The 27,728-nt window shown below is 40.1% G+C and overlaps 3 protein-coding genes across 5 annotated transcripts in view; all 3 read left to right on the top strand.

The window, feature by feature from the left end:
* Nucleotides 1–3,838: 3,838 nt before the first annotated feature.
* On the top strand, nt 3,839–8,483 carry LOC132112823 (major histocompatibility complex class I-related gene protein). 2 transcript variants are annotated; one of them, XM_059520614.1, is made up of 8 exons: nt 3,839–4,114; nt 4,220–4,407; nt 6,067–6,139; nt 7,151–7,423; nt 7,519–7,803; nt 7,954–8,066; nt 8,159–8,180; nt 8,291–8,483. In XM_059520614.1, exons 1-8 carry the CDS (start codon nt 4,054–4,056, stop codon nt 8,320–8,322), a joined length of 1,047 nt encoding a protein of 348 aa, XP_059376597.1. In that variant the 5' UTR covers nt 3,839–4,053; the 3' UTR covers nt 8,323–8,483. The 2 variants fall into 2 exon arrangements, with proteins under 2 accessions (XP_059376597.1, XP_059376518.1); XM_059520535.1 differs by having other exon boundaries at nt 8,288–8,483.
* Nucleotides 8,484–9,024: 541 nt separating this feature from the next.
* On the top strand, nt 9,025–15,503 carry msl1a (MSL complex subunit 1a). Its single transcript, XM_059551755.1, has 9 exons — nt 9,025–9,177; nt 9,753–10,472; nt 10,667–10,860; nt 11,713–11,957; nt 12,369–12,433; nt 12,729–12,796; nt 14,842–14,966; nt 15,054–15,126; nt 15,216–15,503. The coding sequence occupies exons 2-9, from the start codon at nt 9,861–9,863 to the stop codon at nt 15,304–15,306; spliced, it is 1,473 nt and encodes a 490-aa protein (XP_059407738.1). The 5' UTR covers nt 9,025–9,177; nt 9,753–9,860; the 3' UTR covers nt 15,307–15,503.
* Nucleotides 15,504–17,645: 2,142 nt separating this feature from the next.
* The window catches only part of casc3 (casc3 exon junction complex subunit), a 16,680-nt gene continuing 6,597 nt past the window's right edge, over nt 17,646–27,728 (top strand). The window contains exons 1-8 of one of the 2 annotated variants that reach the window (XM_059551742.1): nt 17,646–17,929; nt 18,762–18,786; nt 18,999–19,054; nt 24,886–25,077; nt 25,336–25,481; nt 25,635–25,811; nt 26,616–27,451; nt 27,553–27,614. In XM_059551742.1, the coding sequence (XP_059407725.1) occupies nt 17,744–17,929; nt 18,762–18,786; nt 18,999–19,054; nt 24,886–25,077; nt 25,336–25,481; nt 25,635–25,811; nt 26,616–27,451; nt 27,553–27,614 (1,680 nt within the window). In that variant the 5' untranslated portion in view covers nt 17,646–17,743. The remainder of the gene's footprint in view (nt 17,930–18,761; nt 18,787–18,998; nt 19,055–24,885; nt 25,078–25,335; nt 25,482–25,634; nt 25,812–26,615; nt 27,452–27,552; nt 27,615–27,728) is intronic. The other variant, XM_059551749.1, reaches the window with a different exon arrangement.

The following is a 27,728-nucleotide window of genomic DNA, read 5'->3' as shown; positions in this document are numbered from 1 at the left end:
CAGGCGCAAGTTTTGGATCCTCCAAGGCCGAGAAGCTGTGCGTCGTCACCAGAGATCCTGCCCGGAGTGCCAGAAATGGAGAGCAAAGCCTGCGATTCCTAAGATGGCAGATCTGCCCCCTTGTCGTCTCCGCCTCCTGAAGCCTCCATTCTATTCAACAGGAGTAGACTGCTTTGGCCCATTCCAGGTCAAGCGAGGTCGGAGTATGGAAAAGAGATGGGGAATTGTTTTTAAGTGTATGACCACCAGGTGCATTCACCTCGATGTGCTGCCCAACATGGATACCGACTCGTTCCTTATGTCACTCAGAAGGTTCGTGGCTAGACGGGGAACTCCCTTCGAGCTTCTCTCTGACTGTGGGACCAACTTCCGCGGAGGGGAGCACGAGCTCAAGGCAAGTTTTGAGGCCATGTGTGTGGAGCTGCAGACTAAGTTGGCTAAGCACCAGATCCGTTTCCAGTTCAACCCACCAAATGCACCTCACTTTGGTGGAGCCTGGGAGCGGGAAGTCAGATCCATTAAGGCTGCACTCTATGTTACTCTGGGAGCACAGACAGTGACCGAAGAAGTCTTGCAGACAGTCCTGATTGAGGTGGAGGGAATCCTCAACTCCAAGCCACTGGGCTATGTGTCGACAGATGTAGCCGATGTGGATCCCGTGACCCCCAATTACCTCCTCATGGGGCGGCCCGACTCTTCGCTTCCTCAGGTGGTGTACCCTGAGTCTGAGATTCTCAGTCGAAGAAGATGGCGGCACAGTCAGGTGTTAGCTGACCAGTTTTGGACGCATTTCATACGGAACTACTTGCCTTTCTTGCAATCAAGGCAGAAATGGGTAAAGGACACAGAGAACCTCACTGTGGGTACAGTGGTGATGGTAATTGACCAAAGGTTACCTCGTGCATTGTGGCCCGTGGGACGAGTCACAAAGACCATTAGGAGTGTCGATGGGAAAGTGAGGACTGCTGAGGTGCAGGTAGATGGGAGGACCTACACCAGACCAGTGGCCAAGCTCATTGAGCTGCCAGCCATACCGGATAATGCCTCGACAGCAGCTCCTGTGGGTAGTTGAGCCTCTCCAGGAGATAATTCACACCGTGAATTATGGGGCGGCTGTGCAAAAGGCTCAAGTGATGTGAATATGGACAGAGTATGTACAGCGAGTGTTCGTTCAGACCACGCCTTTTTTCTGACATGTTGCGACATGCCCTGGCTTGTAGAGAACGGCTGTCAGTTTAGTTTCAGTTTCAGTTGAGCTAATCTTCGCATTGTGTTCGTGTGCGTCAGTGACCACAAGTAAGTTGGAACTATATCATATAGATTATAGTTTATATTAGTAATTTATGTTAACGTTGATAGTCATTGACAGCCTTTATATCTGTTGTATGTGTGACTTATATGTTATTCCCATTGTGGTTACGTTTCGGGACATGTTTAGAACTGCTTGTTTAAGTGACTAGAGATAGTTATTCAGTTAACTAAATTGTGTTTATGGAAGTAATATTGATGTGTATTTCCTTTCATTTAGAACCACACCTACACTGTAAAACCATAAGAAATAGTGCCTGTGCATCGCATCTGTATTCCCAAAGTGTGCATCTGTATTCCCAAAGTGTGCATCTGCATTCCAGAAGTGATATATCTGTATTCCAAAGTGATATATTAAAGCCTTCAACGTATATCTCTGCCTTCCGTGTCCTGACTAGACACCCCATATCGTTGACTAATTTTCATAACCAGAGCCCCACTACACAAACATTAAGAAATTAATTTCTGAACACGTAATCAATCTAAATCCATAACTGATGTTTCTCTGTGTAGATCATAGAGGTCATTTATTTCACATGGACCTAACTGAACTCCTATACTGGCCTTGGTCTTGTATGATATAGCAGTATAAAATTGATAAGCCTTATCATGATATGCTACATGGCATAGCTGCTATTCCTGGAATCTTTCATCCACTCCCATATTTACTTACCTTGTGGGAAGTTACAAATTAACATTGTCCAAAAACAGATCATTTATTAACATTGCTACCAATCTGTACACCTTATAAAATAATGAATCAAAATCTTACTGTTCACATTTGATCAATTATAGCAATATTACATGCATGTACAGGTGCATCTCAATAAATAAGAATGTTGTGGAAAAGTTCATTTATTTCAGTAAATCAACTCAAATTGTGAAACTCATGTATTAAATTCAATGTCTTTGGTTCTTTTAATTGTGATGATTTTGGCTCACATTTAACAAAAAACTACTAATTCACTATCTCAACAAATTGGAATACTTTATAAGACCAATTAAAAAAAACCTTTTTAGTGAATTGTTGGCCTTCTGGAAAGTATGTACATTTACTGTATATGTACTCAATACGTGGTAGGGGCTCCTTTTGCTTTAATTACTCCCTCAATTCTGCGTTGCATGGAGGTGATCAGTTTGTGGCACTGCTGAGGTGGTCTGGACGCCCAGGTTTCTTTGACAGTGGCCTTCAGCTCATCTGTTTGGTCTCTTGTTTCTCATCTTTCTCTTGAAAATACCCCATAGATTCTCTCTGGGGTTCAGGTCTGGTGAGTTTGCTGGCCAGTCAAGCACACCAACACCATGGTCCTTTAACCAACTTTTGGTGCTTTTGGCAGTGTGGGCAGGTGCCAAATCCTGCTGGAAAATGAAATCAGCATCTTCAAAAAGTTGGTCAGCAGAAGAAAGCATGAAGTGCTCCAAAATTTCTTGGTAAACGGGTGCAGTGACTTTGGTTTTCAAAGAACACAATTGACCAACACCAGCAGATGACATTGCACCCGAAATCATCACAGACTGTGGAAAATTAATACTGGACCTAAAGCAACTTGGGCTATGAGCTTCTCCACCCTTCCTCCAGACTCTAGGACCTTGGTTTCAAAATGAAATACAAAACTTGCTCTCATCTGAAAAGAGGACTTTGGACCACTGGGCAACAGTCCAGTTCTTCTTCTCCTTAGCCCAGGTAAGACACCTCGGACGTTGTCTGTGATTCAGCAAATTCCTCTACACGTCTGTGTGTGGTGGATCCTGATGCCTTGACCCCAGCCTCAGTCAATTCTTTGTCAAGTTCACTCAAATTCTTGAATTTATTTTGCTTGACAATCCTCATAAGGCTGCAGTTCTCTCGGTTGGTTGTTTATCTTTTTCTTCCACACTTTTTCCTTCCTCTCAACTTTCTGTTAACATGCTTGGATACAGCACTCTGTGAACAGCCAGCTTCTTTGGCAATGAATGTTTGTGGCTTACCCTCCTTGTGAAGGGTGTCGATGATTGTCTTGTGGACAACTGTCAGATCAGCAGTCTTCCCCATGATTGTGTAGCCTAGTGAACCAAACTGAGAGACAAATTTAAAAGCTCAGGAAACCTTTGCAGGTGTTTTGAGTTGATTAGCTGATTGACATGTCACCATATTCTAATTTGTTGAGATTTTTGGGTTTTAGTTAAATGTGAGCCAAAATCATCACAATTAAAAGAACCAAAGAATTAAACTACTTAAGTCTGTGTGCATTGAATTTATTTGAATTACTAAAATAAATGAACTTTTCCACGACATTCTAATGTATTGAGATACACCTGTAGTTCTGCGAATGAGAATAACGAAACCTTGCAAAGAGTGCACTCTAGTGGAGAAGAATGATAATTACAGTTACACTCTGGGTCTCAGACCCCAGCTCCCCTTCTAAAAAAATAATAATAAAATTAAACCTAGCTAAAGTGGTTTGCTGGTCTTAGCTTGTTTAAGATGCTCACTTTCCAAATGTTTCCAGTTTCCAGTTTTGGCGCTCTTGATTGGCGCCTCCTAGTGGTCGCAGACACGCGTGTTGAAACCACACCTCCGGTGAATGAACTGTAACCTCGTGCACAACCAGGAAGTGTTAGTACGGGATGGTGCTGAGTTAATACATATCAGAGATTTACTCAAATATTGTCATGCTGGAACCTAAAATAGATACGATGACTAAAGTTAATCATTTTGTAAATGTAAAGAAAAACGATAAATAAAATTAACACATTGTAAAAAGAATGTTTTATTTCATCTTAGTGTGCATACTGTCAGCCACACATACTGTTGTTTCTAAATCAGGTAAGCAAGAACTAGTTTTACAGCACTAAGCAGACATTTTGCTATTCTTGCTCATTATATTGTCGAATTATGAAGCTAAAAAAAAAAAAATCTGATCTCTCACAGGGTCGCACTCGCTATGGGTCTTTGCTACATTTTTGACTGGAGACAGTTCAGTGCCCTTCCCAGAGTTCACTGCAGTTGTGATGCTGGATGATATTGTCATCGGTCGCTATAACTCAGATGAGAGAAGTTTTGTCCCGGTGACGGTGCAAGAGTCCGTTAATGTCACGGAGCAAACGACTTTATCAACAGTTCAACAATTCAGTTTCTTATAAATATCTAAATGGGTAAAGACTAATCTCACTGTAATCAGCACAAACTGGGCTATAATAATATGTGAAATGCATGTATGTACATGATTGTGTTTTTGAGAAAAAAAATATTATGCGTGGTTAGTGAAAAACTAAAAATGTTAAAACGCTTGAATAAGGCAAAAAAACACATAAAGAACAATGGTTCCCGGGATTTTTGAGAACTGGAGCTTGTAGCCTAGAATTTTTCTTTCTAAATGATGTTAAAATCATCTTGTTTACTCACTCACAGAAAACAATATATTGATTTAAATTTTCTAAGACACTTTTTGTTGGTAAAAGTCATATGCGAGTAGGCGTCAACTACCATGAATATCATTGTGATTTACACCTGAGAAGACAAAGGCCTGCATAATGAGTTGCATTATGAGCCATTCAGTCATCTGTGCCACTGTGAGTGAGGAGTTACAAGAGAGAATGTGAGAACAAAATAAATTATATAATTTTATGTTTGTAGTTTATTAATAATATATTTAATTATCCCACAACATAATTTAATATCCACTTGGGGGAGCAGTTAAACAGTTTATTAGAAACAATCAAAGCTGACTTTCAAACAAATTGTTTGGCATGCTTACTCCAGTCACACAATCCTTCAGAAATCCTTTTAACAATCTTATTTTCTACAAAAAAAAAAAAAAAAACATTTGTTGTTATTATTATCATCATTATTATTAATGTTGAAAAGAGCTGAGAATATTTTTCTGGGTTTTTAGGGGGAATAAATTGAAAGAAAAGCATTGTTATTACATTTGTTACAGTTATCTATTTGTTACATTTATATTATTTACATCAAGCTTTTGAAGGGTATAGTGTTGTATATTGTTATTGAAACTTCATTATGTTTCACTTGATTATACATTTAGTCAGGAATTATAGTTTGGAAAAAGTCTAACTAGTAAAACGTTTACACGTTATGTGAAAACTAGTACAAGTATATAAATAAATAAAAAGAGACTTACTCATGTTTATGATCTCTGCTGAATAAAGTGCTTCATTCTTTTTTTTCTGAGGAAATCCATTTCTCAAATCCTCAACCACATCACATCTTTTTGGGGTGAATTATGTGTATAATAATATGTGTTAATATATTATTATTATGTGTTATGGGCGTATTCAAGCCGCGCGCTTCAGTTTGAATCTGAATAGCGCGTTCGGCGCGGGGGCGTGGTCACATTAGATATAATGAAGGGAGACATAATGAAAAACAGACATCGCGTTGTTTTCATATGGATTACTTTATCACAGAATATCTGTTTTTGGCGGCACTTGTTTAGTTTAAAAATAGAGATGTCAAGCTTTCTATAGATATCTCTGAGTATTCACGGAGTTACAGTTCATTTTAATGACGTGTTTGTAAAAGAAGATCAGCGCAGACAAAGGCTGCAGAGAGCGCACCTTGTTTGTTATCTTTATTTTATAAGTGCACAAAGTTTTGTTGTTATTATGTCTGTATCCAAAAAAAAGTAGACCCTTTACAGATTCGATTGATGTATTGCTCTTATCTGTACGATTAAAACTGAAAGTGTAATTTAAGTTCTTTTCGGGGTTATCAGGAGAAAATGACTCAAAACGCGTATCCGCGTTAATCGACTTGAGAGTGTTAAAGGCATACACGAGGGCATGAAAACCAAAGCATACTACTTAATTGATCACCTAAATTATACAAGAGGTAATTATTCTCTAATGGTCTTGCGTTATTCTCTTAGTGTATGAAAAGTTTCAGTCAGATCTGTTCATTGTGTAGGCTACATGCAATCAAATCAAAAATTGGAATTCACTAGGATAAAAAATAAATATATAAAATACTTTCAATTTCTAAAATAATTGCTGTTCTTTTAAAAATTCTATTCATCAAATAATCTTGAAAAAACTGTTTTCATAAAAAATATTAAACGGCATAACTAGTTTTAACACTGATAATAATTATAAGAAATTTATAAAAACAAATATAAGAAATTTCTTAAGCAGCAAATCAGCATATTAGAATGATTTCTTAACGATCATGTGATGCTGAAAATTCAGCTGTTGCCATCACAGGAATAAATGATGTTTAAATATCCAAACAGAAAACAGTTATTTTAAATTCACAATATTATTATTTGTACTGTAATATTCGATTAAACAAAGACTTATTAAAAAAAAGAAAGAAAATCATACCGAAACCATTTCAATGGCAGATAACCCTATTGTTAGTGAACTACTGTGACTGTCAGCAAAATCAATGTTTTTTTCAGTTCTCTGTGAGTCAATGTTAATCTTTAAGAATTGTCTAAAAACACATCACTTTCTTTTTCTATTCTTAAAAAACATGCCCCTTTTGGACTTGCACTCTATGTATAACAGCTTGTTTTCTTAAAAAAACACTAGCTTCTCTAATCTTTTGTATTCTATCTATTTCTTTTCTTTTTTAATATACAAATAACAAAAGCCAAAAATGTATTATATGATTAAAAAAAAAAACTTGCTATGTGTACTGCATTAAGCTAAATGAGACTTTTTATAGCACTTGTATATCATTGCTCTTTTGTTGATTTTGTTTGCTTCTATTGTCCTCATCTGTAAGTCGCTTTGGATAAAAGTGTCCGCTAAATGACTAAATGTTAATGTAATCTCATAACCAGAATTGTGAATTCCATCCTTACCATCCTTGTGTATCAGAGACTCTGTATTTCTTCCCAAGGCCTTCACGTGCAGCAGAGGATGATTGGATGTGAACTTCTCCATGATGAGCCTGGCCGAATGATGACGCTGGAGGCCTTTAATGGCGAGAGTGGCTTTGAACGACGCTATAACGTTCAAGGAGACCAGCACACTGACTGGAAATGGCCTGTCATAAAGAGTAGGGCACAGCTGGAGTACGACACGTGGCTCTATGCCCACTTTTACCAGCCCTTGTGCATTAGCCAGCTTAGGAAATATCTAAAAAAGGAGCAGAAGCGTGTGATGGCAAAAGGTCAGTTAATGTAACCTCCACAAATGCACTGTGTTTAGTTTGGAAAACATTAATGATGGGTGTCCTGCTCAAAGTGTTCACTCTTTCCTTGACAGTAAAGCCCAGAGTGATTAAACACTATCGCAGGGAGGCAGGTGGAGTTCAGAAAACCTGCCTGGCCACTGGGTTTTACCCACGTCACATTAATCTGACCCTGCTTCAAGATGGCCAGCCAGTTAATGAAGAGAGTATCACAGGAGGTGAACTGCTGCCCAACCTTGATGGAACCTATCAGATGAGGAAGAGTGTGGAGCTCAGCGCCAAAGAACAACGAGAGAGACACACCTACACTTGTTCTGTAACTCACCTTAGCCTGGATAACAAGCTTGACATCAGTATAGGTATGGCAATCTGATACAAATGGCAATCTTTACACTAATAAATATATATATTTTATATATATATATATATATATATATATATATATATATATATATATATATATATATATATATATTATTATTATTATTATTATATTTTTTTTTTTGTAGAACCTGGTCCTGATCCTGTTATCATAGTTCCCTCTGTACTTCTATTGCTGTTTGTTTTTGGATTACTGGCTGTCTTTAAAATATGGAGGAAGAGATATTCACAGCCTGAGCAGGTACACATACACTCACTGTTTCACTAATACATCAGATTCACATGGCTCTGATAGCCAGGCTTCATAATTGTATTTCTGTCTTCATATTGCAGATCATCTACATACCTACCTCAGGTTTGTCCTGTAATCTGCTCAGATATATTTATGCATTTGTTATTAAGAAAGATAGTCATGTACATTTACTAATGTGGGTTTATTTGATTATTATTATTTTTCCTCAGCAGCTGATGACCAAACAGCAGAACAGCAGATGTGACCTGTAAAGTGCCACCAAATGATCTGTTCAGATTTACAGACTGGCAGCATCTTGTAGTATTTATAAACTGACTGAACTGAAAAAATTTGAATCAGTATTTTTTTTTCTTAACATCGGTTAACATCACGAGAAATTATTAAGTATTACTCATATATACATATGTGTGTGTGTATATATATGTATCTATATCAAACATATCCTTTCAAAAGAATGTGTTACTTGTATATTTTTACATTCATTTGACAGTTTGGCAAGTTTTTTTTTATTGTTTTAAGAAAAAAAATACTGTTTCATCATGCATATAGATTTGTTCTGTCATATTTTTGAATATTTCAGTATTTTTTTACGATATTCATAAGTTTTACAAAAGTATGTTTTGGGTTAATAGGCTAGTAATTACTGTATGTATTTGACAGGTTTCCTCTAATGCCAAGTTTTTTTTTTAACACACCTGTGTATTTTAGCATTGCTGTTTGCCAGATTGCATTGCCAACAAATCAGTCATAAAAAAAATACAACTCCTCAGTATTTATTTAATCAGGTTCGGTATATTTATGTAGCCTGCTTGTAAAACTGTCTTTCAGTAGTGCGCTAAATAAACATTTGTTTTATTCATTTGTGTATTCTTTAAAAGTTGTCATGATCTTATTCATATTTACCGTAATGCTGCAATGCGTTTAAAACTTGAATGTTAAATTTTCAGTTCATGTCTGCATGATGTCAAAACGCAAACCTCGAAACGCCCGCCACGAAATGTTGCTCCGCGAGAGTCCAATCAGATTCCAGACGTACCGCGCATGCGCCGTGTGCGCAGATTCAAACAACATCGGAAAGTGGGCCAAAGGACGGTGATAGGTGAGTTCGGACGGCGGCCAGGGAAATTTAAATAAAATGTCGATACGATATGGTTGCAATATGCTTCGTTCAGTATTTAGATAAACAGCACGATTGCATGACTTAAAATGGCGTCATCGTCATTCAAGAGCAGACGTAGGGAACTGCTAAAATGATTATCATTGTTTTTGCTGTATATCTAAAATGGTGGACGCTGCCTGTGCCCACACAATAGGTCGTGTATGACTCTGGAGTTTCAGTAAAGATAAAAAACCAACAACTCCCAGTTGCATGCATGTAAAGAGTGATCGGACGATGTGCTTCCTGAAACAGTAAACACAATGCATGCAACACTCAACAGATAGGAAGCCAAGTACTTCAAGTTATATCAGCGTAACCATATACATTATTTTGGAAATACGATCATACAATATCTTTCTATAAATGACATTTTTGCTCTTAGATTCATGTGCTTTCAATTTTCAGAAAACAAAGCATCATATATCAGTATACCTACCTTTTAATTTTGCCTTACTAAGAAACAAATTATGGTCAAATTGTGCAATAAAATTCAAGTTTTTGTGTTGTTCCCCCAGAATGGCTATAGAAAAGGGGCCCAAAGGACACACATTCAGCCTGTCTCAAATCCTCCTCATCTATAGAGGTGGGTGTTGGTAAAACAGCTTCAACTGGAGCAAGTCGCGATGACTATGCGATCCACTGTGTTCACGAGTGGAGGACACAGACTGGACACGAGCCTCAGCAAGAAGCCATCGAGAGCCCATGAATCCCTGAAGAAGGAGAGTCAAGACTTCGCCACCCATGTGCTGAGCACCATCCACAACAGCATAAATCAAAAGCATCCCCTGCACAGCAAAGCAAATATCAGCCGCCGGAACGTGTTGAGCTCCCCTGACCAATCTCCAAAAGGGAACCTCGGGCAGGAGGAGAACTGGGAGACGCTGGGGGCCTTGACACTCCCGTCAACCAAGCAGATGGGGGCCGAAGGTTCCCCGGTCAAGAGCAAATCACTGTTTTGTCAGGCCAGTCAAAAGCACGTGGGGAAGATGGATCCCACGGTATCAAATGGCAGCAATCAGCGGAGAGAAGTGGGGGCGGTCGTGGGGGTCCCCTCACCAGAGAACAGTCCCGATGGGAAGCGTCGTAATGAGAGGAAAGGCTCCGGCCTCGTGGACACGCAGACCAGCTGCATCCGACAGATCCTGCTGCTGCAACTGGAGCTGATTGAACAGCAGCAGAAGCAGCTGCACAACAAGAGCAAAGAGATCGATGACCTCAAAGCTGAGAAAGAGATGGTACGCTCACTACGCTGAGAGTTTGGCACTTTTCCCCCTGCTTTTATGAAATGAAATGTTAAATGATGGGCCCATGTTAAACTGGGTGCATTCAGAGTTTCCCGCTTGTTGTTTTGTAACACTTGTTTCTTGTTTCACCTATTGGTCTGAAGCTGATGTTTAATACACAGCCTAACACAGGTGTGTGTTTGTAGCTAATGGCCCGAATTGAACTCATGGAGCGTCGGCTGCAGATGGTGAGAAAAGAGGGTACGCAGTCCCGTCCTTCTCAGGCACCTCGTCGAAAGGAACCTGAGGCTGCTGCCACAGATGACGTCCAGAAATCTGAGGGACGGGTCCAAACCCCAAAGCAGATGCACTTTGGAAGAAAAGGAAAAAGCCTGAAAAGGTATGATCATGACTTTTTCTCTAATTATATAAAGATTTATTCCAAGGATAGTTCAGCCAAAAATTCCTCATCAATTACTTGTCCTCATGTCGTTTGTTTCTTCTGCGTAACTCAAAAGAAGTCATGAGGGTATGTATGTAAAGACAAAATTTTAATTTCTGGGTGAGCTATCCTCATTATTTCCAACTGATGTGGCGTAGGGCAGTCAAAAACTAAAATCCTTATCCTTATCCTTATTTAAATTATATTCAAATTTAAAAGGAGTATTCTCACTTAGGGGGAAAATAGATTTTAGCTTCTCTTCTAAAGCCACAAGAGGGCGCATGGAGCAAAATATTACTAATGCACATTTATTCAAAGCGAAAAAATAACAGGACTATCTTTGCAAAAAGTGCATTATGTTTAAAACAATGTTTATAAAACAAATATAATTAATTAATTTGCTTAAACAGTTAGAAAACAAAGAGTTCTTTAGTTAAATTAAAAACATGAAATGAAGAGAGATGGGGAAAAACCACCATATGTTTTGAGACTTGAACTTTAACATAGAAAATGCAATTAATAAGCGTTCAGTTTTGCCAAAAGATCTTCTCCGGGCTGTAGCCTATAGGCTAACAAAAGCATTAAATTGCAACAACACTGTATATCATCATTGCATCTTGTGTGCGACTGATAAGGCTGCCTGACGCACACCTAAAATTTATATGCAACGTTTTTGCATTCAAACTTGGATTTTTTTTTTATTCGACAAATATTCGAAATTCAAAATTTGACAGCCCTAATGTGCTGTAGCTAACGACATGAGAATTGATTAAACTAAATATGTTTTATGTTTTCACCACCCTCTCAAAGGAGGTTTCTTTTCCAGGACTCCCGGATGAGTAGGTCACGACGTGGGCAGCCCAGGTCACCACCACCACCACAGGATGGCCCAGCTCAGAAGGAGGAGCCCCAGGAAGAGACGGAGCCTGAATTTCAGTCTCAGTCAGAGGAACTGCCCTACCTGACTACCACAGAGATGTACCTGTGCCGCTGGCATCAGCCGCCTCCGTCCCCTCGTCGAGACCCCTCACCTGTGCATGAGGACACAGTTGCAGGTTGGGAGAAATGAATCTAATTTCTCTGTTAAAGAAATATGTCACCCAAAAAGGAACATTTTGTCCTCATTTACCCACCCTCATGTTGTTACAAACCTGTATATGTTATAACTTATTTTGAACACAAAAGAAGACATTTCGAAGAACCAAAAAGTTGATGGTTCACCAAATGACTCCCATAGTAGGGAAAGAAATACTATGGAAGTCAATGGGGACTGTTAACTGTTTGATTACCAGCAATCTTCACAATGTTTAAGAACTTAAGAAAGAAACTCATACAGGTTTGGAACGACATGAGGGTGAGTAAATAATGACACCATCTTTGGATGAAATATTCCTTTAATGATTTTAATCACATATATTGATTATAAAGAATACTTCAGATCCTCAAAAATGTATCATTATATGTAGTTCCTTCTTGGCGGGAGAGTATCTTAGAGCCATTGGGGCAGAAAGAGGCGTCGGACATCCCTGAGGTTAGTAAGACCAATAAGCATCCCAAGTGGCAAAGTTCGTGTGGAGCTGTATTTTCTGAATGCATATATATTTATTTAAAGGGATAGTTCTCCCAAAAATGAAATCCTTCAACATGTCAGTTGTGTTGCTGTCTGGAGGGTCAGAAAGCTCTCAGATTTCATCAAAAATATCTTTAATTTTTGTTCCGAAAAACAGCCTTTGCGATTTCATATTCCTATCACGATTTTGGTTTTATTTCAATTAAATGTTCCACCTTAATGATGCATGTACATGCTCATACTTTCTTCTGTGCAGTGTCTAGATGATAATGTCTTTCTGAAGAGGCATTCAAAACTTGAGCTGGATGAGAAGAGGAGGAAGAGGTGATGCTTGTTTTATTTTTCTTCTACACACACACACACACACACAGGGGCGCACAAACCAGTGTTGCACTGTTTACCGACTCTTTTGTAAGACCAAGCACATAGCAACTAGTTTCGCCCCGCGAGTGCAAGGTTTCAGCTTTCCTGACACAGCTCTGCTTTGTCTGCCGGCAGAGTTAGCAGCACATTCATCTGACTTGTGAATTAATGAGTACAAAACAGCATTTCCAGAAACATATCACTCTTGACTGTCTGGGCATATGAGCATGAATGTAGTTCGTCTGTAAATATGGACATAGTTTATTACACACAGACAATTGTGCTGCATGATATATAAAATAAAGTAATAGGCCTATAATTCACTACTGTATAACCGTGTATTGCATTTATAATTCAAAGTTTTAGCAATTCAGTTAAAGTGACTGCAGGTTACATTGAATTACTATTTCAGAAATATGTAACTGAGAACTGTTTTAATGGGCATTTAGTTGTACAAAAATGCACTATGTCACATTTCAGAGAGTAAATGCAACATCATGCATATAGTAATTAGCATATATAAAGTTGAAGTTACTAGGGATGCAGGATCATGATTTTTCATGGCCGATTCCGATACTGATTTTTTACAAGCAAACTGGCAGATTCCGATACCGATTTCAGATTTTTAAAAATCTTTTAAACTAGAAAGAAGGGCAGTATGCATAAACAAGATGTTTATTTGGTATTTAATAGGCCAAACTGGCTTTTGGCTATTGAAAACAATAACTGTAGCCATCTGAAATTAACAGCAGTAACTGCACAGTAAGTAGCCTACATTCAATACAAACATAGATGGTACAGACATCAGCATTTAGCTTTTGTTTTTGAATTGGGTTGAAAATACATTGAACTGGCCTTAGATTAAAAGATTAACTGTAACCGTGTGAAATTAAAGGCAACAACTGCATAGTTCTACAATCCAAACAACACAACAACACAAATTTAATAAGATGTTTCTTAATCAGCATTCAGTATTTGTTAGTTTTTAAATTTGGTTTTAAATAAAAAAAACTGGTCTTTACCAGTGAGACTGACTAAAAAGTATGCTATATAAATACATTATTCCAAAATGTTAAAATCAAATAATGTTGGTGCGAATAAAACAAAGATGCGAAGTGATTCATTCATCCAATAAAAAAATAAAAAAATTGGGTAATGATCGATATTTTTTTTACTTGAGTCAATGAAAAATAAATAACTTATTGTCTCTAGTAAAAAAATGTAGATGTGAATCATTACCTTAAAATGTTTAAATTGCATGAATGAAACCGTTTTTTTTTCAGTGTGCTACAGCAGGTGATTTTTAAATCAAATTGTGTCAATTTTATGTAATTTCAAGGTAAAAATAAAAATAATCATCCTAATGCAGAGCTGACGTTTACTTCTGGCTTTTCAAACGTGAATGCAAGTTCTAATTTAAAAAAAAAATAAATAAAAATCAGTTTTGTCACAGTTTAGTCCGTTTCGTTTCTCATCCAACACGTGAGAAGTCGATCTGAACATCTCTTCAAGGTCTACTCGTGTTCAGGGTGCGGACCGGTACAGTATAGGCTCGCGCAGCTTCAGTGCGCAGGAAAGACTCTTATTTGTGCGCCAGTACACCAACGGCTGTTCGCTTCCTGCTATCTGTGCCTCAGACATAAAACTCTGCATTTCCAGTACTGATCGGCTGCCCGTGTCCTGCGCACAGATTTCTAAATACTCTTCCACACAAATGACATAGTGAACGATTACAATGTAGTCTGTGCACGCGAGTGCACTTCCGGAAAAATCAGCCGAAAAAAGAAACAAAAACCACGTATTTTAAGCAAAAACCGGCCGGTTCCGATTTATGGCCGGTCAACCAGTGCATCCCTAGAAGTTACAAGCATGGTTATCAAAAACTAACATTTCGGACCTTTTGACTTTGATGAGAATTCAGGTTCGGACCCGTGAATGTAAATTATGAGAACCCCTGGATTCGAGCATTTGCAGATCTATCCCGTAATCTCATTGGTCTTATTCAGGTGGGATATCCAGCGTATTCGTGAGCAGAGGATGTTTCAGCGCCTGCAGCAGAGGATGAACAGGAGGAAGGTCATTCAGGAGAGTGAACCAGAGCTGCGCTCCTTCTATCCAGACCCTGAGGATGGTATGTCAGCGGATGCCTTTTTTCCAGCATTCCTGAAAAGTATATGGTCTGCTCACTGAAAGTACTTGTTTCTGTGTTTGTCCTCAGTGGAGTCTATTATGGTGACCCCCTTCCTGCCAGTGGTGGCTTTTGGAAGACCTCTGCCCAACCTGAAACAGCAGTAAGTTCAATATACATTTTTTCCATGTTGTTAATAATGTACATCCTGACATCTTGTTTTGATTGCAATACATATTTATATTTAAACAGGAACTTTGACCTGCCCTGGCTGGATGAGCGTAGTCGCTGTCGAGCAGAGGTGACTAAGAAACGGACGCCTCATCGAACATGTCGCAAATGAAACCGTCAGAAGGAAGCTCCTTCCGAAATCTTAGCCTTGTGGTCTCATCCACGTACACACCTGTATTGCACTTTGGATCTTCAGAAGCAGATTGAAGGGTGAATTTTGGATCTCCCTGAAGCCCCCTGCAAGCTCTCCTAACAACACACCCATGATCATAGTGCAGAGTAAAACACTTCAGTGTTTACGATTGTGTCATACTTTGCAGGTTAGCTTGAGCAGTGTGGACCAAAGCTTCTACCGTAACACACCGAGAGCTGCCGTAAAAGATCAAAACTGTACATGCTGCGCTTTTTGGTGTGTGAGTTCTCTGTCGCATAAAGGGAAAAATTATGAAAACCGGTAACAGAAGCATTTGTTGTAACTTAACGCTTTTGTTCCAAGGAAATGTGTAAGATACGTGTAACTAAAGAAATTATTTCAAATATTAAAACGAGTCATATATGAATATACCGTGTATATTCATGTCTTTTAATGAAGAATTGTCTTGAAAGCTTAATCACAGAATTCATCTTGACTTTTATGTTTGGCTAAGAATTTTTTTTTACTGGAATCGGATTCAACCAGGAAAAAGTGTTTGATGCAAACAGATTACATCACTTCAGTCATCAGTTTTAAGAGTATTAACCTATCCTTCATGTGAGAAATTGAATATATAAAAATATAAGTACTGTGGAATGTGACAAGCCCTAAAATTGTAAAAAAAAAAAAAAAACATTCTACCACCGTGTAACATATACGAAGCATATCCCATATCCCTGCTAGACAAAAACAATAGAAACCTTCGTAGAACTTGTAATGGTTTTACTGGTTTTAATGGGATCTGTAATGGTCTCTACTGGTAATTAGTCGCCTTCAATTGGTGGCTTGTTAAAACCACTAAATACTGATGCAATATGTCCCAAAAGACACTTCAGGAAACATTTTTTAAATTTTCTTAAAAGTTGATGGTTTGTAACTGTATTTGTAGTGGAAACCATTAGAATTTCTGTGATGGTTTCTGTTTTCTTTTTTTTTCAGTAGGGATATATATATATATATATATATATATATATATATATATATATATATTATGTTGCTATTATGGTCCTACATAAAACAAAAAGGAAAAGCCAAATAAAACAAATTGCAATGCAAATTGGTGTTTTTGTGCTCCACAGTGTTTCAAATAAGTGGTAATACCACTGTATTTTGTTGTTTTTACTTCAAAAATAAGGATTTGAATCCTGCCCACACTGCCAAAAGCACCAAAAGTTGGTTAAAGGACCATGGTGTTGGTGTGCTTGACTGGCCAGCAAACTCACCAGACCTGAACCCCAGAGAGAATCTATGGGTTATTGTCAAGAGAAAGATGAGAAACAAGAGACCAAACAGATGAGCTGAAGGCCACTGTCAAAGAAACCTGGGCGTCCAGACCACCTCAGCAGTGCCACAAACTGATCACCTCCATGCAACGCAGAATTGAGGGAGTAATTAAAGCAAAAGGAGCCCCTACCAAGAATTGAGTACATGTACAGTAAATGAACATACTTTCCAACAATTCACTAAAACTTATGAAGTATTCTAATTTTTTTAGATTTTAGTTAAATGTGAGCCAAAATCATCACAATTAAAAGAACCAAAGACTTAAACTACTTCAGTGTGTGCATTTTATTTATTTAATACAAAAGTGTCACAATTTGAGTTGAATTACTGAAATAAATGAACTTTTCCACGACATTCTAATTTATTGAGATGCACCTGTACATTTAACAATGAGTGGGAAACAGTAACTTAACGTGGTTCTAGACTTAGAGCTACTGACTTTTTTTAATTAAACAATACAAACAATAAAACATTAAGGCAATATAATTACAATTACACACAAAGTGAAAGAAAAAAAAATACAAGAATACACACAGACTTGTTATCAGAGTAACATAAAAACGGTAATAAAATTACATTTTTAGCTTTAGGAAGACACAAAGGATGAATACAGAAATAGAGTTTTCATAGCTTTCAAAATTGCAGAACTTTGGACAGTCACCTTCTGTTTGTGAACGTGAAGTTTAGCCAACAGAAAACAAATTTTGTAATATTTACCGTATTCTTAAAATCAAAAAGAAGCGTCACTTACAAAATAAGATTGAATAAACATTAAATAATTTGACCAACATTTTTCTGTGTAGGTGCATTGCCAAAACAAATAAATGAAGACGTCTTCTTCTGAGGAATGAAGGAAACAGCAGTTCACTTCAAGCTCTATTGCGTTTGCTTCTCGTGGGTCCACTCAAAAACGAAACCGCGCAGATGAATGACATTTCTCGCACCGTACGTCACCGAGCTACCCACTCGCGCGTGCCTCCTCTGACGCAGCAGGGAACAAGAGGATGTGACGAGATGCGCGAGCACCCACAATTTCGCGCGCAGATCCGCTTTCCTTTCCGTGAGAGTTAAGATGGCGGACCGGCGGCGACGGAGACGGCGCGCCTCTCAGGACAGCGAGGAGGAAGACGAGTCCGCGTCGGGCTCCGAGAGCGGGGGGTCGCTGTCCGGCGTCCGGAAAACTCGCGGAGAAGACCCCGCGCCGGTGGAGTCGCCGGCGGAGCGCGTGAGCGCCAAGAGAGACGACGAGTCGGAGTGTGTGAGTGTGTGGCTGTAAATCTGCTTTTATAACCAGGGCCGATCCCTGTGTGTGCGTGTTGAGGGTTCACACAATCCACACACGGAGTTAGTGTCATTTAAACACGAGTTCAGCTGTGATAAAACAGGAGACGCTTCATCTGATGGGCGTTTTTTGTCTGTAGCCCTTGAGATAAATGATACAAGTATTTAACAGACGACTAATCCTAGTTCTGTAACAGGAATGTACATTTCCTGTTGTGTCTGTGGTGCTCCTTTCATATAAATGTGGTGTTGACTTCATTTGACCTTTTAATCCCTTGCCTCTCAATCATCCGAAGTCACTCAGTGGTTCTCCATCCTGGTCCTGGAGGCTCCCCTCATCCCGCACGGTGTGTGTGTGTGTGTGTGTGTGTGTCTCCTTACACCCATCAGCTGAGCCTGCGCCCCAAACAGACAGCCGAGACCCCGAGCTGTGTGTGTCAGAGTAATAAGACCCCTAAACTGCACCGGTGGAGCTCTAGAAACAGGACTGAGACGCTCTGATGCTCGCATGAAAGTGCATCAGTTCTTCATGAGTGCATCTGATTGGTGTTAAGATGCTGTGTGAGGTGCTGATCAGCAAACTGGACGAGATCTGAGGTTGCTGGGTGTTTGATATCTGATCCGTCATTCTGTACTGGGAAGAGGAAGTGCACTCTTGTTTTAGACTGGATGCTCTGTATGTTATATTAACAAGCTTTTCTTGATTAGGTCATTATGAATCTTTAATTCTTAGGTTGAGCATCTAGATGAATCTAGATTAATCCAGGCTTGTTCGGCTGAGTGTCTGATTCTGTTCTCTTTCTGTTTAGGAAAGTGAAGATGGTGTTGGTGAAGGTGAGTCTGTATTTTAGTCTTCATGACTTCAGTTTTGACCTCAAGCTCACTAGTCTACTCTCAAAAGAGACCAAGATTATTGTTATGGTTCACAAACCACAGCAGTTTTTAGTGCAGGTTAAATTGTTATGATGACCGCTTCTGAAGCCATGTGTTCTTTGCTCTCAGAAGCGTGAACGGAGCTGCTAACGTGTCTGATTTCTTTCCTCCAGCGGTCTTATCAGACTATGACAGCGCTGATCTGGAGGAGAACGGGTCGCACACGGAGGTGAGTCTCTATGGGAACGCCCTTTATGGGGCTCGTTGGGAAATCAATCCGTTTTCTTCAAGACGTCGCTGTGATGCATCCGCACCGATCCAGCTCGGGCTGTGTGTGTTTGCACCGCAGCCGAACTGTGTCATTGAGAGAGTGCTGCCCTTTCTTCATGAAGATTGTGAATCTGAGAGCATGTTTATTGTTTAACCTAGTGGCTTTAAAGCTCAATATGGACCTCCAAAAGTAATGATTTGGATTGAAGGTTTTGTTGAAATTGTGTCAAGGGTATTTTCGCTCCTCTCTCGTGGCATCATGAGGACTGCCAGAGTGGAGCCCCATGCTGTTAGTGCATCTGTGGTCCACGTCTAATTTTAGTAGACATGACGCACTACCCACACGTTCTGCTGCTCTTCCTCTCTATGCAAGAATCGTTCTGATGATTGTGGGCTCCTCGGGTGACGTGGTGGAGTTGAATGAGGGTGTTGTCCTCTGGGCTGCTGATGTTACACTTTGTTTGGTCTCCTAGCATCCCATTCTACACCATCCTTACTCTTCAGACCTGCGTGAAGCTGCCTTTAATTCACTGCAGACGAGCACAGTCTCCTCACCATTTCAAAATGCTGTCAGAAGGAGATTTTAGAACAGGAACGACCAGGAGAAGGTTTATTGGACCTGTTTTTGAGTTGTAGTGCCATATTTACTTTGTCTTGCTGAGCCGATAATATGTAAACGTTGAAAAGATCCAGAAATATGTATACTGTCAAACTCTGTGTAGCGAAATCATTTGACGCCAGTCTTTCTCCTGAAAGAGTTATATTTTGCTGCTAGGTCTTAGCATGTTAATGATGTTTTGGATTGACTTTTATTTTGGTTTATTCAGTTTATTTTCACTTTAGTTTTAGTAGGATAATTTATGTGCGTCTTGTAATAGTTTTATTTTTTCTACCAGCTTTAGTAAATTCAGTCAGCTTCCAAAGCAACATTTCTATTTAAGTTAACATTTTTATATATGTATTTTATTATTATTATTTTATATAGTTAACGATAACTGTTTTGCTGATGTGGAAAAGCTTGTTGTTTTGCTTATTCTGGTTCAAATGTGGAGATTTTTTATATATATATATTTTTGGGTGTGCTTGCTAGGGAGCAATTACGCAAACAAGTACTGAGTAATATTAACTAACATTTCTGTTTAGGATTTGTTCGTTGCTTGTAGCTGTGCATAATTTACTGTTATTATTAAAGCTGGGTGATATGACCAGAAAATGTAAAAAAAAAATGTTGTTCATTGGTTTAGCCTGCCTCACACTACAGGATTTTTAGCCCTGATTTCCCCCTCCCGAGAATCGGAGCAAACATCTTGCGAGCACCTCGATCTGTCCCGATGTTCGGCGCGGATTATCTGGTAATGTGAGAGGCGTTCACCGATCGAATCTCGCAAACAAATCAGGGCAGCCATGATTATTATCAAACATGTTTGATATTTAGGATTTAAATCTGGATTAATGATGGCTATATGATTACGTCAGTACTTTCACAGCCAATGTGCAAAACAGCTGATGTACAGCTTCGTTGGATAGTGGAGATGGAGGAAACTGTTTCTTGACATTTTGTAGTAACACGACTGTCTGTGTTATGTGTCGAAAACGCATCACAACCGTAAGGAGAAAGAGAAGCGCTGGAGTGAAATCACCTCAGCTTTGAATGCACCGGGTGAGTGCAGAAAGCTACTAGCACGCTAAAAATAATCAGTGATGATCTGCTGCGTGAGATCACGTGAGGTGCTCCCTCTGGCATGATCATCTTAATGATATCTAGTGTGTGCATGTTTAATATTTGAGGTTAGATAATCTGCAAAGATTCTCCTCGTGTGAGCTGCAACCAGATTTCAAAATCGGTTATCGGGTTAAATCTTAGTGCTAACTAAGAGTTGCTCCTAGTAACAAAATTCTAAGAAACTTCTTCGTGTTTCCTCTTAAAATTAAAGAAAAGATCCCAGTAAAGAAAAAAAGTAATTCAGAAAGCATCTTAACCCTTAAAAGATGTCTTAAGGTCCAAGACTGTTAGGAGTAGGGACGAGGACTTTTAAGAGGTATCAGAATCAGAATCAGAATGAGCTTTATTGCCAGGTATGTTTACACATACGAGGAATTTGTTTTCGTGACAGAAGCTCCGCAGTACAACAGAATGACAGCGACAGAACATAAAACACATAATAAAAGAATATAAAAATACAAAAAATACAAATAAGTAGACAAGGAATGACAATATACAAATTGACAATTGTTGGCAGGTATATTCCAAAGATGCAGTTATGTATGTACATGTATATTATGTGCAAAATTTAAGTGTATACTAAGTATGTGTGTTAGATAAATTAAGTGTATGTGTATATAAATATAAAGTGTAGTGTGTTCAGTGTGTATCAACTGTTCATAAGATGGATTGCCTGAGGGAAGAAACTGTTCCTGTGTCTGGTCGTTCTGGTGCTCAGTGCTCTGTAGCGTCGACCAGATGGCAACAGTTCAAAGAGGGAGTGTGCTGGATGTGAGGGGTCCAGAGTGATTTTGCCAGCCCTTTTGCTCACTCTGGATAAGTACAGTTCTTGAATAGAAGGGAGGGTTGAACCGATGATTCGCTCAGCAGTCCGGACTACCCTCTGTAGTCTTCTGAGGTCAGATTTAGAAGCTGAGCTGAACCAGACAGTTACTGAAGTGCAGAGGATCGATTCGATGATGGTGGAGTAGAACTGTTTCAGCAGATCCTGTGGCAGGTTAATCTTCCTCAGCTGGCGAAGGAAGTACAACCTCTGCTGGGCCTTTTTCACAATGGAGTCAATGTGAATGTCCCACTTCAGGTCTTGAGAGATAGTGGTGCCCAGGAACCTGAATGACTCCACTGCAGCCACAGTGCTGTTCATGATGGTGAGTGGGGGGAGTGCAGGGGGGTTTCTCCTGAAGTCCACAGTCATCTCCACTGTTTTGAGCGTGTTAAGCTCCAGGTTGTTGAGACTGCACCAGACAGCCAGCTCTTTAACCTCCTGTCTGTAAGCAGACTCGTCACCGTCCTGAATGAGGCCGATGAGTGTGGTGTCATCTGCAAACTTCAGGAGCTTGACAGAGGGGTCCTTAGATGTGCAATCGTTAGTGTACAGGGAGAAGAGCTGTGGGGAGAGAACGCAGCCCTGGGGAGCTCCGGTGCTGATTGTACGGGTGCTGGATGTGTATTTTCCCAGCCTCACTAGCTGCTGCCTGTCTGTCAGGAAGCTGTTGATCCACTGACAGACGGAGGTGGGCACGGAGGGCTGAGTTAGTTTGGGCAGGAGGAGGTTTGGCATGATCGTGTTAAAAGCCGAGCTGAAGTCCACAAACAGGATCCTCACATAGGTTCCCGGTCTGTCTAGGTGTTGCAGAACATAATGCAGTCCAATGTTTACTGCATTGTCCACAGACCTGTTTGCTCTGTAGGCAAACTGAAGAGGATCCAGCAAGGGTCCAGTGATGTCCTTCAGGTGGGCCAGCACCAGTTTTTCAAATGACTTCATGACTACGGATGTTAAAGCCACAGGCCTGTAGTCATTTAGTCCTGTAATTTTGGGTTTCTTTGGGATGGGGATGATGGAGGAGCGTTTGAAGCATGAAGGGACTTCGCACAGCTCCAGCGATCTGTTGAAGATCTTTGTGAAGATTGGGGCCAGCTGGTCAGCACAGGATTTCAGACAGGCTGGTGTAACACAATCTGGGCCTGGTGTTTAAGAGTTTCTTTAGCAGTGGAGAAAATGGACAAACCTGAAGAGGGAGGGAGAAGAAATGTGTTCCACAATGCATGACAGCGAGTTAATAAGACGCTATTAGATCATGCAGGGATTATGTTTGTAACCAATCTTATTTAAGACACTTTAACATCTCCAACACACCGCACAGAAATGCCATAGCTGGAAAAATGCAGCGATGCAGCAGTGATGATTTGGGTCTGTCACAACCTTCTATAAGCAAAGTGAAAACCCAATAGCAGCGCTTTCAGAACCTTATTGTGTCGCTACTCATCTCCTATAAAATGTCAAATATGACCGCATGGTAAATAAAAACATAAATAAAGAATATATATATATACAGTACAGACCAAAAGTTTGGACACACCTTCTCATTCAAAGAGTTTTCTTTATTTTCATGACTATGAAAATTGTAGAGTCACACTGAAGGCATCAAGGGCTATTTGAGCAAGAAGGAGAGAGATGGGGTGCTGCGCCAGATGACCTGGCCTCCACAGTCACCGGACCTGAACCCAATCGAGATGGTTTAGGGGTGAGCTGGACCGCAGACAGAAGGCAAAAGGGCCAACAAGTGCTAAGCATCTCTCGGGGAACTCCTTCAAGACTGTTGGAAGACCATTTCAGGTGACGACCTCTTGAAGCTCATCAAGAGAATGCCAAGAGTGTGCAAAGCAGTCATCAAAGCAAAAGGTGGCTACTTTGAAGAACCTAGAATATGACATATTTTCAGTTGTTTCACACTTTTTTTGTTATGTATATAATTCCACATGTGTTAATTCATAGTTTTGATGCCTTCAGTGTGAATCTACAATTTTCATAGTCATGAAAATAAAGAAAACTCTTTGAATGAGGTGTGTCCAAACTTTTGGTCTGTACTGTATGTGTGTGTGTGTGTGTGTGTATATACATATATATATGTATGTGTGTATATATATATATATATATATATATATATATGTATGTGTGTGTGTGAGAGTGAGAGAGAGAGAGAGAGAGTGAGAGAGTATGGTTAAACAGGAAAAATTACACATGTAATTTCAAAGTGAAGGCTTATAATAGACCCTACTCTTAAATGTGATCTTTTATTTCCTTCTTGGACAAGAAACCAATCGCAGTCTTCAATAGACTGTGCCATAGCTATTAATGGGTTCAGCCGCACCGCCTCTCTAAGATAAGTTTTTGTCTTTTCCTCACTCAGAGTTGCTCTCAGATTGGTCCTGAATCTCTTTTAAGCTAAGACTTTTAGACATTTTTAAGCTAAATTAGGAGATTTCTGAGAGGATTCTTAAAATCTTTAAGAATATGGGCCCAGACCATTAATTGTGGTTTTAAACTACTCTTTATGGTCACTTACTTTTTGAGTGTTTTCTGAATTCATGTTTCCAGTCATTTATCCTTAACAAAATCAGCATCTTAATAGAAAAAGTTGGTTCTGCATGTTCTTATGAGTGATATTGTTTGCCATCATTTAAAAAATTGGGTTGTTTTGCCTGACTTTGATGCCTCCTTTCAGCACATTTTGCAGTGCAGGCTGCAATGTTAATATTACTTTTTAAATGTAGCTCAATTTAATTGAATTATTCTGAGTTGGATTTTAGTAATATTTACCATTGGTCTTCCATAGTAGCATTTAGGTCATAACTACTGTTAAAGCCACACATCGTTACACTCAAACGCTTCACACTGGATCTCACGGCGGTGTTTAGTGGTCAGCGAGTAAACTCATCTGCTCGCACTGTGCTGCCATTTCAACTTTGATCCTAGTGGATACATGGTCCGTGTGGCGTGCTGTTTCACTCCAATTTTGGCGGATAAACATTATATTGAACATTTATTGAACTCGTTATCGTTTTATCGAGGAAAATAATATTGCGATAATTATCGTTTTCTTATCCAGCCATAGATTAGTGTAGTAAGTATATGTAACAAAGACACTGTGAAATAGTGTTTCTGTTTGTTCTTGTGATTTTAGAGCTTCAGTGAAGCTACGTTCCTTTTGTGATGTGATCAGTTTTGGTTTGTGTATTTTCTGGGCTGAGAATTTGTTGTTATTTGGCGCTGCTTGTTTCAGGGAGGAGAGGAGGAGGAGGGAGAGCATTTCAGTGATGAAGAGGCCTCACGTCCTGCCGCAGAACCGAAGCCCAGTGCAGACGCCCCGACAGAAGAGCTTGGTGAAGAGGAGGAGAGAGATGGAGGGGTCAAGGAAGTTAAATCTGATGAGAAGGGCAATCTAGCTGGGGAGCGACAGAGTGGGGACGGACAGGTATGGAGGAACAGAACATAGCATCTTCTACCAGAACAGTTCTGGAAGGGGTCCGGTTCAGTTTGTGGGGCGGGACTGACATTTAAACACCTTTGTTTTGCTGAAAACACTTAGTTTGAATTCAAACTATCCCGAATGATTAAAACACTCATTTGACAGATTTAAAGCAGTTGGCCAGAATGCCGCATTCTGGACTAAGACAATGCTAAATCACACTGCTTGTATGTAAGCTGAAGCTGAGACCTCTAATGTTTAAAGGAAAGCACAGAGGACCCTGAGAATAAATCGGGCAGCAAAGGTGAGAAGCTTGACGATGATGAGGACAGGAAGAATCCAGCCTACATCCCCCGAAAAGGCCTTTTCTTTGAGCATGACGTGAGAGGCCAGGCTACAGAGGAGGAGAGGTCAGAGATATGAGGGTTTTTCTTTCAGGGAAAGCTCCCTTTCCAAGTCGTATTGTAATTGATGTAATTTGTTGAATTTGTCACAAAGCCATGGGGTTAATGGTTTCATTTTGTGTGGTTTCTTCCTCCCCCTGTTTGTCCATCTGTCATCAGGCCAAAAGGCAGGCACAGGAGGTTGTGGAAGGACCAGGGCCGATGGGAACACGACAAGTTCCGCGAAGAGGAGCAGGCGCCAAAATCGCGTGACGAGCTAATTGCTTTATATGGCTATGACATCCGCAATGGCACAGGGGCAAGTGACGGGCGATCGTACCGCCCTCGAAAACCCAGGTGAAGCCCGTGTTTATTTCTTTGCTGTTTGGAATTGAGTGCTATTGGTAAAATATAACTTTAGTTGTTCTACTTAAAGTTTTAGGTATGCGTATGTATTAGTGATGGACTGACAAACTATCCAGGTTGATTATTCAGCTGTATTTAGCCATTTTAAAAAGTGCGTTTTAGAAATGTTACCTCCGCTTTCGCAATTTTTGATAAATAAACCATTTCAGTTTCTGAATTCATAAAATTTGATATACATTTTTTTTTTTATTGTATATATACACTGAACAAGATTATAAACGCAACACTTGTTTCTGCCCCCATTTTTCATGAGCTGAACTCAAAGATCTAAGACTTTTTCTATGTACACAAAAGGCCTATTTCTCTAAAATATTGTTCACAAATCTGTCTAAATCTGTGTTAGGGAGCACCTCTCCTTTGCCAGAATAATCCATCCACCTCACAGGTGTGGCATATCAAGATGCTGATTAGACAGCATGATTATTGCACAGGTGTGCCTTAGGCTGGCCACAATAAAAAAACACTGAAATCACAGGAATAAATTATTTTAAAATAGTTTTTTTTTTTTAAACTGTAGATATTTTACAGTTTTACTCTTTATACTTTATTTTTGATCAAATCAAGTATATTAGCAATGTTGAAAGACTTACAATAAAATAAAAATCTTACTGACCACAAACTTTTGGCCACATTTCTATTAATCATACTTATTTATACTTATTTCCTAGATATTTGTAACAGCCAGATATGTATCGAGTTGTCCACTAAAATCTTATATATCATATTTGTTTGCAGATATGCTGGTTCGCCCAGTCGGGAGCCGAGGCGTCACCGTGACGGTGAAAAGTCAGTTCGTACAACATGGCAGGCGCCTCCACTTGGCCACCGCAACACCCCTCAGACTGTTCCCCTACAGTCAGGCACACCTCCTGCTCCCCCTGCAGCACCCAAACCCTCCGGCCGACCCTCGACTCAGCCTCCACAGCGCAGCTTCCAAAGCAGTCGCGTCTCGTCGGCCCCCCACAGGACAGAAGGGCAGAGACACTCGAAACCCAGTCTAGACGGCCCGCCACCCCGAGGAGTGCAGCCACATCCTGTAGAGGGCGAGAGGGGCCCGAGGCTCAGGGGCCGAGGCTCACATGCTGTTCACACAGAGCGTAGCCCAGCCGTGGTGGTGGAGGACATCCGCAGTGAGGAAGATGAGGAGGAGGGCGAGATTCCAACAGCTACAACTACATACACCGCTCACCACTACAGGACGGAGAGAGAGAGGGTCCCGGCTCCACGGAAACAAGAGTCTGGCCCAGCGATGGAAGGGGGTAGTGCAGTCGGTCAGGTGCGAGAATCGTCTCCTCCTCAAGAGAGGCCGGTGGAAAAGAAGTCGTACTCTCTTGCGCGGAGGGCGACGCGAACGCGACCGTCTGATCTCAGTAAGCAGGCGTCATTAGATGAGTCTTCACCCGTGGTCCAGCAAGCCCCGACGGCAGCAAAGAGCGAGTCGTGGCAAGAGCAGAGCAATGCTGGGACACAAGCTGGACTGACAGGCCTCGACCAGGACCTGGCCCGACTCAGCCTGGCGGGGCAGAACTGGGCCCAAAGCCCACCCTCCTACCTGCAGGCCGAGATGAGAGGTAATGCTTCATCTTTGTGTAATTAGGTGGTTTTACAACCTTTTTTGATTTTTTTTTTTTTTAAGTTAGTTTACATTTTCTGCTTTTTTTGTTCCTAACAGGCATTCGAAGCTCCATGCACATGACAGGAGGCCCTCCGCAGTATGGAAACATGGAGGATATGGTGAGTCAACCGCTCCATCAATAATTGCCTATATAAATGGTAATAATGTTATTTTGAATTGTTTAATAATGTATTGCATTTTCTGAAATCATATGAAATGTGCTGATTTGTAAT

The sequence above is a fragment of the Carassius carassius genome, chromosome 1 (genome assembly GCF_963082965.1).
Source record: "Carassius carassius chromosome 1, fCarCar2.1, whole genome shotgun sequence".
Lineage (NCBI taxonomy): Eukaryota > Metazoa > Chordata > Actinopteri > Cypriniformes > Cyprinidae > Carassius > Carassius carassius.
Note: the sequence above shows the minus strand (reverse complement) of the source record. Positions and strands in the feature narration are given on the sequence as shown.

Coding starts and splice junctions, on each gene's coding strand:
- LOC132112823 (XM_059520535.1), top strand. CDS start 4,054: ATGTTTTATTTCATCTTAGTGTGCATACTGTCAGCCACACATACTGTT. Junction 4,408..6,066: donor AGCAAACGACTTTATCAACA/GTTCAACAATTC, acceptor AATCGACTTGAG/AGTGTTAAAGGCATACACGA. Junction 7,424..7,518: donor GAAGCGTGTGATGGCAAAAG/GTCAGTTAATGT, acceptor TTTCCTTGACAG/TAAAGCCCAGAGTGATTAAA.
- msl1a (XM_059551755.1), top strand. CDS start 9,861: ATGACTATGCGATCCACTGTGTTCACGAGTGGAGGACACAGACTGGAC. Junction 11,958..12,368: donor GCATGAGGACACAGTTGCAG/GTTGGGAGAAAT, acceptor CATTATATGTAG/TTCCTTCTTGGCGGGAGAGT. Junction 14,967..15,053: donor CTATCCAGACCCTGAGGATG/GTATGTCAGCGG, acceptor GTTTGTCCTCAG/TGGAGTCTATTATGGTGACC.